Source organism: Setaria viridis, chromosome 1 (genome assembly GCF_005286985.2).
Source record: "Setaria viridis chromosome 1, Setaria_viridis_v4.0, whole genome shotgun sequence".
NCBI lineage: Eukaryota > Viridiplantae > Streptophyta > Magnoliopsida > Poales > Poaceae > Setaria > Setaria viridis.
In genome coordinates this window covers 12,445,560-12,459,077 of record NC_048263.2, presented here as the reverse complement: position 1 = coordinate 12,459,077, position 13,518 = coordinate 12,445,560, and the positions used below count along the sequence as shown (strand labels likewise).

The window sequence follows — 13,518 nt, the reverse complement described above, 5'->3', positions numbered from 1 at the left end:
GGGAAATGTGTAGTGTAAGGCTATTCAAGAATAAACTATGGTTTAATAGCATTTCAACATTTTAATTGGTTGGTCAAGTTTTATTAGCAATTACTAAGTATAAGTTTATACCACCCACCTTAAGCATGAACAAAAATAAAGATAATAGCAATAATTAACATTAATTTAATTCAACTTCCAATAAATTACTCATGTGAGGGTCTAGACCGCTCTTGACCATGAGCACGACTGTTATAACAGTTTTACACTTGGTAGAGGTTGTACACATTCATCGTAAGTCGCGTAAAAGTTCAAAAGAACTTTAGACCCAACCATGCTATGCGGGCCAGTCATAATACCACAATTTTGAGGTGTGATTTCATAGGGATGCTACGGGGCCTTTTACAAAGATTCTCTAGTAAGGATAGCGCTAAGGTTTCATGATCACCGCAATGCGTAAACCTCTCTCAAACTATGAAGCTACCATAGAGCAGATCAGTCTAAAGGTCGGGCTCTACACCAACTACTATTTCCCCCTCTTGCCCCTTTCGGGTAAAGCTACCGCAAACTACAGTTTCTAATTAATTAGCCAAGACCAGAGCCATATAGTTCCTGTGGTTGTACTGTTTTCCTGGGTGGTTCTCCATGTTCCAATTAACCATGGTGATCTTGTATTAATGGAAGGTATACCATAAATAAAACAAGTTTAATCATTGGTTCATTAATACCAGCATACCCAGTTAGAGCAACTAAGCAAGAACTACAGTAAACCTAGGTTGATCAAGGTGTAGGGATAAAAATAGGCACATCTTAAATAGAACCTATCATGTTTATATACTTAAGGTGCATATCATATGTATATTGAACATAAAAGTAAAGGTTGCATAGGATCAAATTGTGATCAAGCACATGGCTTGCCTTCCTAAACTTGCTCTTGCTGCTCAAAGTCTTCAAAGCCTTGCTCTTTGAATCCCTTGAACTGTGATCCTTTTATGCGCATCAAACAAGTACATGCAAGCAAATAAAGGACTAAAATAATAAAATATTACATCAAACAGTAGCAACAGAGCAAAACTGGACCATAAAACTAATCTATGTGTCAGCACAAACTCATAGGCGCAAGAATAGCTTAAAACAGATTTGAAACGCTAAAGATATGAGCTAAACTAGGTTCAGGAGCTTAACTGCAAGAAAACTAAACTTGCAGGGGCTAAACTTAAAGAAACTGAGGGCTAAAACCTAACTAAACATATAAACAGAAGGTCTAATGCGTAAAAGAGCAGATCTAGGATGGCGGGTGATATTTTATAAAAGAGTAGGGGCTAAAACAGAAGAAAAAAGACTTAGATTTAAATATGGTAGGATTTAGATGCAAAAACTAGAAAAGATGGGGGCTCTTAAGGAAAAAGTGCACAACTGACTCGGTGTTGACCGGTACGCTGACCGGTTGACTCCGGTCAAATTGGATCGGATCCGTCGGTTAGCAATCGGACGGCTGGCGGTAGACGGGCAACGCTCGGCGATGGAGATGGCGGCACACGATGCCGGAGCAAGGCTGTCTCACTGGAGCAGGCTCAATCTCGACCTAGAAGTCTCAGATTATGATGCAGTGAGGCCCTGAATGCAGCTGGAAGGCTTGTGAACGCATCAAGGGTGTTGAGGGCCTCGCGGTGAAGACAGGGCGCGGCTTGGCATGGCGGTGGCAACTCCGACGAGCTCATGCACATGGAAGAAGGCACGGGGGCGTACGGGATCTCACGGGTAGCTTCCTCACCTCCTCACGGTGCTTCGGGCGATGATCCGGTCATCGGGAAGGCGGCGGCGGTGGAGATTGAGCGCGGCGGGCACGAGCTAGGGTTGCAGGCGCGAGGGCGGCTTTGGATCTTGAGGTCGTAGGGTTTGAGGTTTGGTGAGGGTAGATGCGAAGGCGACGGTGGGTTTTATAGGCCCGAGGTAGGCGTCCTTGGCATGCGGGCCCAAGACTGGAGGCGGGCGCAGAGGCGACCAGGACTTGAGCTCAAGTCCGACTTGGTGAGGGCAAGGGGAGGGGGATGACGGGTGGGGACCACCCGTCAACGAGACATGGGCGGGGCCGGTGCGAGAGCGGGCTGGCGTGGAGGAGGCGCTGTTGGACCAGCCTACTGGGCTGGCTCCTGCGGTGCTGTTGTTGTGGAGCCGGGCCGAAAGGAGAAACGGGCCAAAAGAGAGAGGAAGAAAAAGGAAGAAAAGAAAAAGACTTCCTATTTTTGAAATGGGGCAAACAAATGAATTCAAATACAAATTTGAATTTAAACAACCAAAATCAATGCACCAGCACGAATGCAACAATAAACTCCTATGATTCATTGACATTTTAAAAGAAATTTAAATGCCTAATAATTTAACTACAACCTTAGAAAACCTTAAATCCTTAAAAACAAGCAATTAATTTCTAGAAAATTCTAACAAATTTTATTAAGTTGCAAAAGCTTACACTTAATGAGATCCTCATATATAGGATTCGCCTTAGGTGAATCTGAACTTCGATGAAATAAATCCTTGTGTCTCTTTGCTAGTTTGCTCATTGCTTGTATTCATTGTTGTACTAGTGAATTTGGTTGATCTACTCAGGTGTTTTTATTTATGAAAAACAGGAACTTTTTTAGCCTGTGGATAAACACCCCTGAGCTTACCCGCCCAATTTGGTTTAATCTTTGGCTCATTTGCTACACATTGATTTAGGGATCACTCTGCCCGAGTAAAAATGGGAGGTTCCGGTTTTTAGCGGAGTAAGTGTTAAATTTCAGGTTATGCATATTCACCCTTCTCTAGGCAACATCTACGTCCTTTCACCCATCACCGCTACTTGACACGAATCCGTCTCGCCATCTCCACCACCCGGCTTTAGTGGTGCCCACACTGCCTCCACTCCGCCACGTCTCTCCTACCTTAACTGCCGGTCGGCAAGCTGCACTGGAGCTCATCTATTCCCACGACCACAGGTAAAGCCCAACACCAAGCCTCCAAACCCAAACCCTAAATCCTCCTCTCCAATTTTATTCAATTAGAAATTAAGGTGATTGACCATAATGCCAAATTTCAATCGTTTTGACAATGATTAAATCTCTATTTTGTAACTGTTTGTACAAACCCCTTTGGCGCAGTGTATGTATGTGGTTTATAATTGATAGTGCCAGCGTTACCTACTCATACATCTATAATTTTTAATGGACGAAGTATATCATTTTAGCTTCATCCTAAGTGTAATTTGTCAAATTTTGAGCAAACTTATAAAAACTATGTTTTATAAAAATATGTTTACGGTCTAGTAAAATTAGTTTGTTTAATATTTATACATTCTTTTATTCTGGGAAAAGATAAAAAAAGTTAATTTAAGACAAAGCTAAAAAAATTTACAATTTGAATAGACGGAAGAGAAACGAGCAGAAAAGTAGTAAAAACCAAACATAAGTTGTAAAATTTCTCAAATTCCGGCACTGAAAAGTCGTTAAGGCTGAAGAGTCGACAAATTGGACCATTCATCAAACGGCTTTTCCCACATTTTTTTTTCTGCATCTTTCTTTTTCTGTTTTCCAAATTCTCGTTTTGAGGGACACCCTGCCCTCGGATGGCAATCTGACGGATGCTGACGCGGACACATGGATGCAGCTGGTCCACATGCATGGGATGTGATCAGTAACCTACTTATCGTATACTGCTGTGCCGTGTCGATGCCGATACGTACCTCTCGCAGCTCAAAAGTCCGCAACACAGCCGCACTTCCTCTCTGCTCCACCCGACCAAGCCGGTGTGGCGCTGCAGGCCCTTGGAGGTGTTGGCAGGAAGGGGTTGTCGTCCACGGGGAGCTGGAGAAGATGAAGCGCGGCACGGGGAAGCTGGCTAGCCAAACTTGGTGAAGACGGAGCGCCGAGCTCGAGGAAGGAGAGGCACCTACCGTCTACCGTGGTACATTGAACCTGGACAGGCTCTCCAGTTAGCGCTAAACAGAGAAAGAGTTGCATCTTTTCCCAATTCGGCTACTAATATTGTTGTCTCTCTGCCTTTCAGATTTTGTATCAGGTAGAAATTGCTCAGAGAACAAGATTCTCTGTGCACTGTGGTTCTCTCCAACAGTTCAGAGACACGGAGCTATGATTGAGTGGTGTTCCATTATATATCGGAATCCTGAAGATTTGTCATATCTAGGACATCAAAGGTTCTTCTTTATCATACGTACAAAATGATGAACATGCAATATTTTAACAAGTCGATGGCTCTTCTATTACTGCTTGGCTTCTGCTTTCCACTGACCATCCTTGCCCAGCTCCCTTCTGCTGCTCAATCGAATGTTTGGAATATTTCGAATATTCTAAGTAGTAATATATCCATGGACGACAAAGGAAACACTCATCTTATGCTCCCCATTCTTAACGATAGCAGAATCTCATATACAAGTTATTTTGGCTTCTATACCACAGATGGTCATTCGTTCATTCTCGCTGTAGTGTTTTTGGGACCCCAATCTCCAGTCATCTGGTCTGCTAACCCTGACAATCCTGTAAGCCATGATGCCATCTTGAACTTCACAGGAGAAGGGGATTTGCTCCTCCACGATGGTGATGGCACCACGATCTGGTCCACAGCTACATCGAACAAGTCAGTTGCAAACATGAGCCTTGCTTCAGGAAACCTTGTGCTTTTTGATGAGAATAATTCCGCAGTCTGGCAGTCGTTTGACCACCCAACAGATACTTTGGTCATGGGCCAATCACTATGTAGGGGAATGAACCTCAGTGCCAAACCCACAAACACAAAATGGCCATCTTCCAAGGTTTATCTATCGGCAGAGTGGAATGGGCTGCAGTACTCCTTCGAACCAGCAGCATACACACAGTTGTTCCAAACTGAAAGTGGGTTACAACTACGTTTGACACAAACTACTCCAATATCAACTTCTACACCATCAACTTGTTATGCATTTGTTAATGGCAGCCTTGGATTCCCAGAGAAGATCTTCACACTACCATCAGCAAGTTCATTGCAATTCATGAGGTTAGAATCTGACGGGCATTTGAGGCTATACGAGCTGAAGGAGCCAAGCAAAGCACGGATGTTGTTTGATGTATTGAGCATGGTCATGGACTTCTGTGATTACCCATTGGCCTGTGGTGATTACGGTGTTTGTAATAATGGACAATGTTCTTGTCCTAGTTTCAGCCATTTTAGGTTCCAAAATGATCGGCTTCCAGGTTCTGGGTGCATACCCGTATCAAACATTTCCTGCAACCATGCACATGAGCACCAGCTGATACCACTCAATGATGTTTCTTACTTCAGTTACAGTCTGTTCTTGTCAAAAGCCATTTCAGGTTCTTCACAAACTGTCTGCATGCAATCATGTTTATTGGATTGCTCTTGCAAGGTAGTGCTTTTTCAGAATTATGGTCCTGGTGGTGATGGTGGTTACTGCTTGCTGTTATCGGAGCAAAAGCTAATTTTATTTGCAGAAGATTCAACAGATCGCTTTTCAGCGTTTGTCAAGATACAAGGTAATCGCTCAGATAAAAGGAGGATGATTATTATTGTTACCTCCACAGTCACAAGCTTGTCTCTAACATGGATATTGGTTTCTGCTGTTATATGGAAAAAGTTCAAGAATGACCAGGACCAACTCTTAGATAGCATACCTGGGACACCAAAGCGTTTCTCCTTTAATGAGTTGAAGGTGGCTACTAGCCAGTTCTCAGTGAAGCTTGGCTGTGGTGGATTTGGATCTGTCTTCCAAGGCAGGATAGGCAACGAAACTATTGCTGTTAAACGTTTGGAGGGTGTCGAGCAAGGAATGGAAGAGTTCTTAGCAGAGGTCAAGACTATTGGCACAATCCATCACCTTAACCTTGTCAGGTTGGTAGGATTTTGTGCAGAGAGATCACATAAGCTCCTTGTCTATGAATACATGTCCAATGGCTCATTGGATAAATGGATTTTTGACACAAGTCCAGTATTCAGTCTTTCTTGGAAAACAAGACGTAACATCATCATGGCTATTGCTAGGGGATTGTCGTACCTCCATGAAGAATGCAAGGAAAAGATTGCACATTTAGACATCAAGCCCCAAAATATTCTCGTGGACGAAAATTTTAATGCAAAGCTCTCAGATTTCGGACTTTCAAAAATGATAAATAGGGACCAGAGCAAAGTGATGACTCGAATGCGAGGAACGCGTGGATATCTAGCACCTGAGTGGCTGGGCTCAAAAATCACCGAGAAGGCAGACATCTACAGCTTTGGGATCGTGATGATCGAAATGATCTGTGGTCGACGGAACTTGGATGAATCTCAGCCCGAGCAGGGCATCCATTTGATAACCCTGCTTCAAGAAAAGGCTAGGTCTGGTCAGCTGTCTGATTTGGTGGACAGTAGCAGTAATGACATGAAATTCCATGTGGAGGAAGTTATGGAAACGATGAAGCTTGCCATGTGGTGCTTGCAGGTTGATAGCAGCAGAAGGCCCTTGATGTCAACAGTCGCCAAGGTGTTGGAAGGCGAGATGAATATGGACGCCACACCTGATTGCATTTTTGTGGCTAGTTTTGGATCAAGCAATCCCGATGTAGCGGGATCAACTTCTTCCTATGTGCCTTCTGAGTCACATTTATCAGCGCCTAGGTGATACAACTATTGTTTACCTCTGCTTGTTAGCTGCTCGTTTTCGTTTAATGCATGTCTTAATATCTGTTCTCTTCCATATGAATGCGGCACATACCCACAACAGCAGGCGATCATTTTCTTGCTTTATAAAGGGAAATAGCAATTTAAACTCTGTAATGTGTACTCCCTCCATTCCAAATTATAAGTTATTCCAAGAATCTTGGAGAGTCAAAGCATCTCAAGTTTGACCAAAATTATAGAGAAAAATATAAAGATTTATGACATCAAATAGATATACTATGAAAATATAATTGATAAAGAATCTAATGATACTTAGTTGACATCATAAATATTATTATATTATTGTATAAATTTGGTCAAATTTATGATACTTTGACTCTCCAAGATTCTTGGAATGACTTATAATTTGGAGCGGAGAGGGTAGCATATATATTGTGAGCAAGTTGGACATGGATGACGAGCTATTTCTGAACTCATATCCCCTATTAGGAGCATACTGATTATTTTTTTTTTTGAGGAAACAGGAGGGGTTGCCCCCTACTGATTATATATATACTGATAAAATAAAAGTACAAGGTGGTGAAAGCTCTAAGAGCAGTTTCATGAAACAAAAAAACCAGAAAGAAAATGAAGCAAAGAACAAGCACACTGATTATGTGACAGAAGTTACATGTGTTTCTTCCTAATGGTGTACTCTAGTTTTCGGGCTTGCCAACACGGCATTTACCAGTTTGACGTGAGCTTCGGAGTGTTAAGGACACACTATAAAGCTTTGTTTGCTCAAATTCTGTCCATAAGCTTTGGCCGTTGGGAATGGGTAGTGATTAGCACGAAGAACAAATATTTTCTTGTTGTGCCGGCTTATTAGCGACGTCGTAATCCTGAAATGAAAAATTAGCGACTTCGACGTGCAAAGCTTGTGCGTGTTGCTAGGCTCAGTTCAGTGTGCAGATGCGTTTGCAGCTACAATAACCACCACAATCGAGGCCATGATTGCGTAGAGTCCTATGTGAGACATTCAATAAAGCCATAATTATATTCAAAGTGTTAAGTTTATATGTGCGCAATTAATATATCTGTATTTTTTTCCTTTACCTATTTTGTAATGGCAGGACAAACAAATTTCATAAAACAATAACTGTCTCGGATATAAAAGAATGTGCAAATGTTTTATATGCAATACTACACACGGTCCTACAAGGAGGTCTTGAGACATGCAAATTTTTTTAAGGGCAAACTGTGGGAGGTTTCTCACAGCACTTCATTTTCATATATAAAGACGCGAATATTTGCATGGCATCATATACAAACCGGGGGGGTGGGGGGGTTAAATGTTAAATTACAAGAAAGTCTACGATCTTCTCTAGCATGGAGGACATTTAGTAAAACTTGCTCCTTGGATCTCATGACCCAAAGATGGTGACTTGGGTGAGCATTATCAAAGATCACTGCTTTGAGCAATTTCCAGACCTCCCAAGCTGCTATGATGAAAGTCTCCATGAAGAATGGCCCATTAAAAGTTTGCTACCTTGACATGATTCTGTCATGGATATCAGGCATCAACGGCAGAGTTAAATTGATTGAGATCCAACACTCGCGCAAAAAGGACATTCGAAAAGAGACACCTCTCTCTGCCCCCGAGTCGCCCCCGTGGGCGACATGGGCGGCGCCTTCGCCGCTGTTGCCAACCCCCCTTTCCTACCCCTCGAGCTCACCTCGCCGCTGCTGGAGGGGGCGCCGGAAGCCCGTGCGGCCCCCAAGGACAGCGGTGGTGGGGAAATCTGCCCGGTGCGGGCCCATTTTTGCCAGCGCGGGACGGCGCAAGGGCCTTGGTCGGACGGTGCGCCGAAGCGACGGCAGCCCGGATCTAGCCTCGCCGCGGTCGGATCTGGCTTCCCTGCCCCTAGATCCGCCACCCCCGCCCCATTCCGGCAAGTGACGAGTGGCAACGCTACGGCGGTGGTGCACCGGGCTATGGATGGCGGGCTCATGGCGACGAGCTGGGCATGAGCAGGACCTGCAGACGACCGTGTGGGAGCCCTGCAGTGAGCTTTGTGGGGAGTTGGCGTCGTCCGTCGTCTTCCATGGCGATGGGCAGCGAGCGGGTGAGGATGCGGCAGCGCAGGGGGCACGTGGTGATGGAGGTAGGAGGAGGCCGCCGCCGAGGTGAAGAGGGAGGTGGAGGAGGAGCCGTGCCGGACGAGACGGATGCGGTCCGCGGGCGGTTTAGGAAGGAGGAGAAGGAGAAGGGAGGAGGAAGAGGAGATGGAGGAGGAGGAAGAGGAGAGAAGGAGGAGGGAGGAGGAGGAGATGGAGGAGGAGCGGCCAAGGCAGGGAGGCGAGGAAAGCGTGGCAGCAGGCGCAGGGTGAGCACGGCCGTGGCGAGGCAGCATAACCGTGCGCCTATGGCCCAGGAGGCGTCAGGTCGCGTGCGGCGGCGGCCCGTGCGCGGTGAGGGGCTACTCATGGCGGCGGCCAGATGTGGTGCGAGGAGGTGGTGGCCTTGTGCTGGTTTCAAGCGGTGGGCGGCTGCTCTGCTGCAGTGGAGCGAAAGCATGGAGAGGATGTGCCTACGAAGTTCTCAGTTGCGCCGTGGTGGCGTCGTGGCAATGGCTGGCGCTGTTGCTTCCAGCGACGCCGTGGTGGCGTAGCTGCCTGCAGTTGCACAAGTGCACGTCAGCGACACCGTGGGGGTGTGGTTGACTGCGCTGGCCCCCTCTCTGCTCCAGGGTGCTTCATTGCCGGGTCGGGTTAGTGTGGCAGCGGGCGAAAGCCTTGCGACGGTGACGCCTTTAGGCGCCATGCTCCTCCTTGGAGGCATCGGCATGCTTCCTGCTCTCCTACCGGTGGGATCTCCTCATCGCGAAAACCATGCTCCAGTCGGAGCAGCGATGACGATGTCCTAGGATGTTGTTTCTCTCGTTGGAGATATCGCTTCGGAGGATTCCTCGACAGCGGCTGGTGTCTGCTCTTTTTGAGTGGCCATTGGGTTGTTGGCCATGGTGTCAGCGGTCTAGCGGCAGTTAGTGGTGGCTACTCGTGAGTTGGCTTCATGGTTTGCAGCAGGATGTGGTGGCTAATCTTGCTTGGCAAGGTTAGCCCAGTGCAGAACAACTTCGTGAGAAGGCACAAGCAGCTATGATGGAGCGATGGCTACACGACTTGCAGCAGTTCGTGATGACCAACCCTACATGGCAGCGGTTGATCCGGTGCGAATCAGCGTCGGTTACGACAGCGCAAGTGCTGACCTACGGGTCCTTGGCTTCATCAGGCGGTTGGTGCTGCTTGTTTGGTGTGATAGTGGATCCATGGTGGTGGTAGGGCCGTTACCATGGTGGCGAGCATTGAGGGGCTACCACGTAGCGAGGGTAGGTTGTGGCTCGTGTCGATGTCCCAATCCGACCGGGTAGAGTGTGCTGGGGATGAGTTGACCTCAGTACGTATTGATGTCCCAATCCAACAGGCCGATATGTTGTTGAGTTGAGTTGAGTGCGATGGCGTGGTGCGGCATGTGTTGATGACCCAATCCAACTTGCCGGTGTTTGTGTGTTTCTTTTTTTTCTTTTGTTGTTTCGCCGAGTCTGAGCTTCATCTTCTTTTTTAATATAATCGGCAGCTCTCCTGCCTGGTTCGTTTAAAAAAAATAAAAAGGACATTCGAAGAACAGGTGGCTCTGATGGCTCTGATTTCAGTTCAAGGGACTGAGCAATTTAAGGGATAGTTTCCCTAAGCAAATATCAATTCTCTTACAACTAAAAAGCCTACGAGTGGGACAAAATCTTCGTAGGTCGTCGGAGACACCTACGGTTTCTTTGTCTCGCCAAAACTTATTTTTAGCCATCCATTGTCTGCTCACCCTCCGCAGTGCTGCACCTATTTTCCCCGCCCATCACCCTCCCACCCGATCCCTTCTCCACCGCCCGGTCTAGGCTTGCATCACACGCCGCACGCGGCAGCCCCCTCTGTCAGCGCCCCGACACACTTCCCCGGCACCCGTTTTTCTTTCGCGAGATCCCTGCACCCCTTCCGCCCCCGTCCGCCCACCGCTCCATTCCCCATGATCCGCCCCATCTCATCCTCCTTTCTCATATGCAGTGCCTCCCGTCCTCCCCTTGCGCCGCCGCGGTGGCACCGCCAGTCCTTATTTTAAAGCACATCAGTTGTGTGTGCAATTCGTTCATTACAATCCTCATCCAGTACTCATGAATCGACGGACATCTAGATACATGGTACACTGGATTTTTTTTTGCTTAGACGGACCGGCGCTTATCAAACACCGGTAGGAGTAGGGAAACAAACTTACCCGCTCTTATCAAACTCTGTTAGGCATAGATAATTATACCTGCCGGCAATGATTAGATCCGATACGAATATGAGTTGTCCAATTTTCCACCAACATACAATAAAGTATTTGTGCCGGTTTCAACACCGTAACGAATACATATCTCCATTCGCATCGGCTTCATGGTGCTGGTCCATTCAATCGCATTGGCACAAATGAGGTTTTCGCATAGTTGGCCCATATGACGAGCGCTGCAATACTGATATTTGCCATTTTTTGCTTAGTGACTTCCTCTAAAAATTGTCTTTTTCCTATCTTGTTAATTAAATTGAGTTTTTCAATGAACATTTGTCGAGGGATATATAATGCCCATCTCTATATAAATTTATAAAACGTTGCATATTCACGGAAATCATAATTTATGGGTATCATGATTTAAAATCTTGGTGGTTGGATTTACGTGTCTTCAGCACTAAACTATAGGACGGTGTTGACGGCTATTAGCACGTCAATTTGTGAATCGCAAGTGCACGAATAAGTTGTACCTCTTTCCTCAGAGTACTCCCTCAAGGTTTATCAATCCGTGAAACTTATAGCATAAGATCTATTTTAACTTGTCTTGTTAGTATGGACTTAGTGTTAATGGGTGATTCAGATCTAATCTACTAATAAATAACAGATAGAGCAGAGATAACCAATCTAGAGCAAACTAGACTATGTATATGTTGTAATTCTGAGCATGGATAGCAAAGCAACACATATATGATCTTAATTAAATATATCTTTAAATCTACACCTCCGGTCCGGCTTCTGAAACCCCCTATCTTACAAAAGAAAGATCCCGTCCCCTCTATAAGCATATGTAGATTAAAGGCACGATCGAAAGAACATGTTATACTCATCGGTAGATTAGGCATGCAAATCCGGTCACCAGGACCACAAGAACATCCTAAACAATCGATCATCGATTAATAGATTGAAAGAAAATAAACTTGCTAAAGCATAAAACCATCAAAGGAGATATCTATATTGCTAAGAATATAAACACATCTATTACTTCACCATGCATGATTGTACATCACAAGATCACCATTAGGATCCTACCTTGATCTTGATGACTTCTAGCTCCAGAACTCCAGCGTGATCTTCCTCGCAGGGTGATCACACCGGCAGAGGCTCACCTATGCTAACCCCTGACAACTGCATGGCCCTCGGCTCTCCTAAGTGGTGTCCCTCAAACTCCTTTTGCTTCTTTGCTGCTTCATGTCGAGTACGTCATCTTCGGTGATGAGGTTCGGTGGATTTTGGGGTACTTATAGTCCTGAGGGCGCATGGCAAAAATTGGAAGGTGAGGGAACGAAGGAATCCCCCAGGCTGATCGGCCTGGGAGGGTCCACGCCAATCGGCTTGGGCCTTCCTTTTGGATCCTCGCATCCTCCTTCGTCTCCAAGTCTGCCTCGATGCTCAGGAGTCTTATTTTCACTTGCATGTGGTCCTGGCACGTCGGTTGCTTTGAGATAAGATTGATCTTCAATGACTTTCCAAATCTCCACTTGATTTTTTCTGATTCCTCTTTGATCCCGAAGTTATACTTGCCATATCTTCGCAAACTTAGCCCTTAAGCCATCTTGGAGAAGTGCTTGCCAAAGATGGCCACCAGAGGGCGCTAGAGGACCCTAGGCCGATCGGCCTAAGCCCTTCCTAGGCACTTTTGTCTTCGTCTTCGTCTAGTTCATTGCTCGTTCAGTGCTTTATCCAAAAATATGCTTTTAGGTCTGCAAAAATAGAATATCCTCCAACATATGTTGCATATGTGAAAATGACCGGTTTATTAGGTGTAAAATTCCTAAAAGTCTGAAATATTAAATTGAGTGAGTTTTAAAAATTTAAAACATTTGTTTGAAATGTGTGCTCATTTGAAATTGGATGTCAAATTCTCTTCTTATCTCGAATTCCCTAATAAATTAACCTTGAGATTAATTTCAAAACTTGTGTGCTAGTTTGATTTGGCTCTTTTTGGATTTTATTTGACTTTCAAAGTTGAGTGTGTTTGAATTTTGAATCTAATTCAAAATTTAAACTAAATATACAAATCGAACCTAAAACTAACCTAACATCTAACCAAACCAGGCCGACCAACAACCAACTGGCACGGCTTGCTAACCTAACTCTCTCGCCAGCGGCCTAGCTAGCCAGCCCACCGAACCGGCCCAGCCAGCCCGTTAGGCCATCGCACCCTCTCTCCCTCTCCTTTCCCTCACCGCCAAGCGGGACCCACCTATCATCCGGACCTATTGCCCCTTCTTCCACCTCGCACCGTACGTCTCATGCGCGTGGCACATGCGGAGGGGTGATAGGATGGGCTCGCTGCGCTAGCGTGCACTACCGTAGCCGCGCGTGCGCCCGTGACCCTTCCAGTGCCTTCCGTCGTGGGGAAAACCTCGCTTTGCCCTCGCCCCCATGCCGTTAACCCTAGCTCTATGCCGTTGGATGGCCGCCACGCCACTCTCGGCCGCGCTCGCCGAGGATGGACAGCAGTGCGTGCTTGCACCCTACGCCCCATTGCCCTAGCCCCAGCTGTGGGCTAGAAATAGCTCCGACCGGCA

The 13,518-nt window shown here is 46.1% G+C and overlaps 1 protein-coding gene across 2 annotated transcripts; it reads left to right on the top strand.

Moving 5' to 3' along the window:
- The first annotated feature begins 3,699 nt into the window (after nt 1-3,699).
- On the top strand, nt 3,700-6,781 carry LOC117844123 (G-type lectin S-receptor-like serine/threonine-protein kinase SD2-5). 2 transcript variants are annotated; one of them, XM_034724952.2, is made up of 3 exons: nt 3,700-3,924; nt 4,027-4,174; nt 4,548-6,781. In XM_034724952.2, the coding sequence occupies exon 3, from the start codon at nt 4,628-4,630 to the stop codon at nt 6,629-6,631; it is 2,004 nt and encodes a 667-aa protein (XP_034580843.1). In that variant the 5' UTR covers nt 3,700-3,924; nt 4,027-4,174; nt 4,548-4,627; the 3' UTR covers nt 6,632-6,781. The 2 variants fall into 2 exon arrangements, with proteins under 2 accessions (XP_034580843.1, XP_034580802.1); XM_034724911.2 differs by having other exon boundaries at nt 4,027-6,781.
- The last annotated feature ends 6,737 nt before the right edge of the window (nt 6,782-13,518 follow it).

Coding starts and splice junctions, on each gene's coding strand:
- LOC117844123 (XM_034724911.2), top strand. CDS start 4,199: ATGATGAACATGCAATATTTTAACAAGTCGATGGCTCTTCTATTACTG.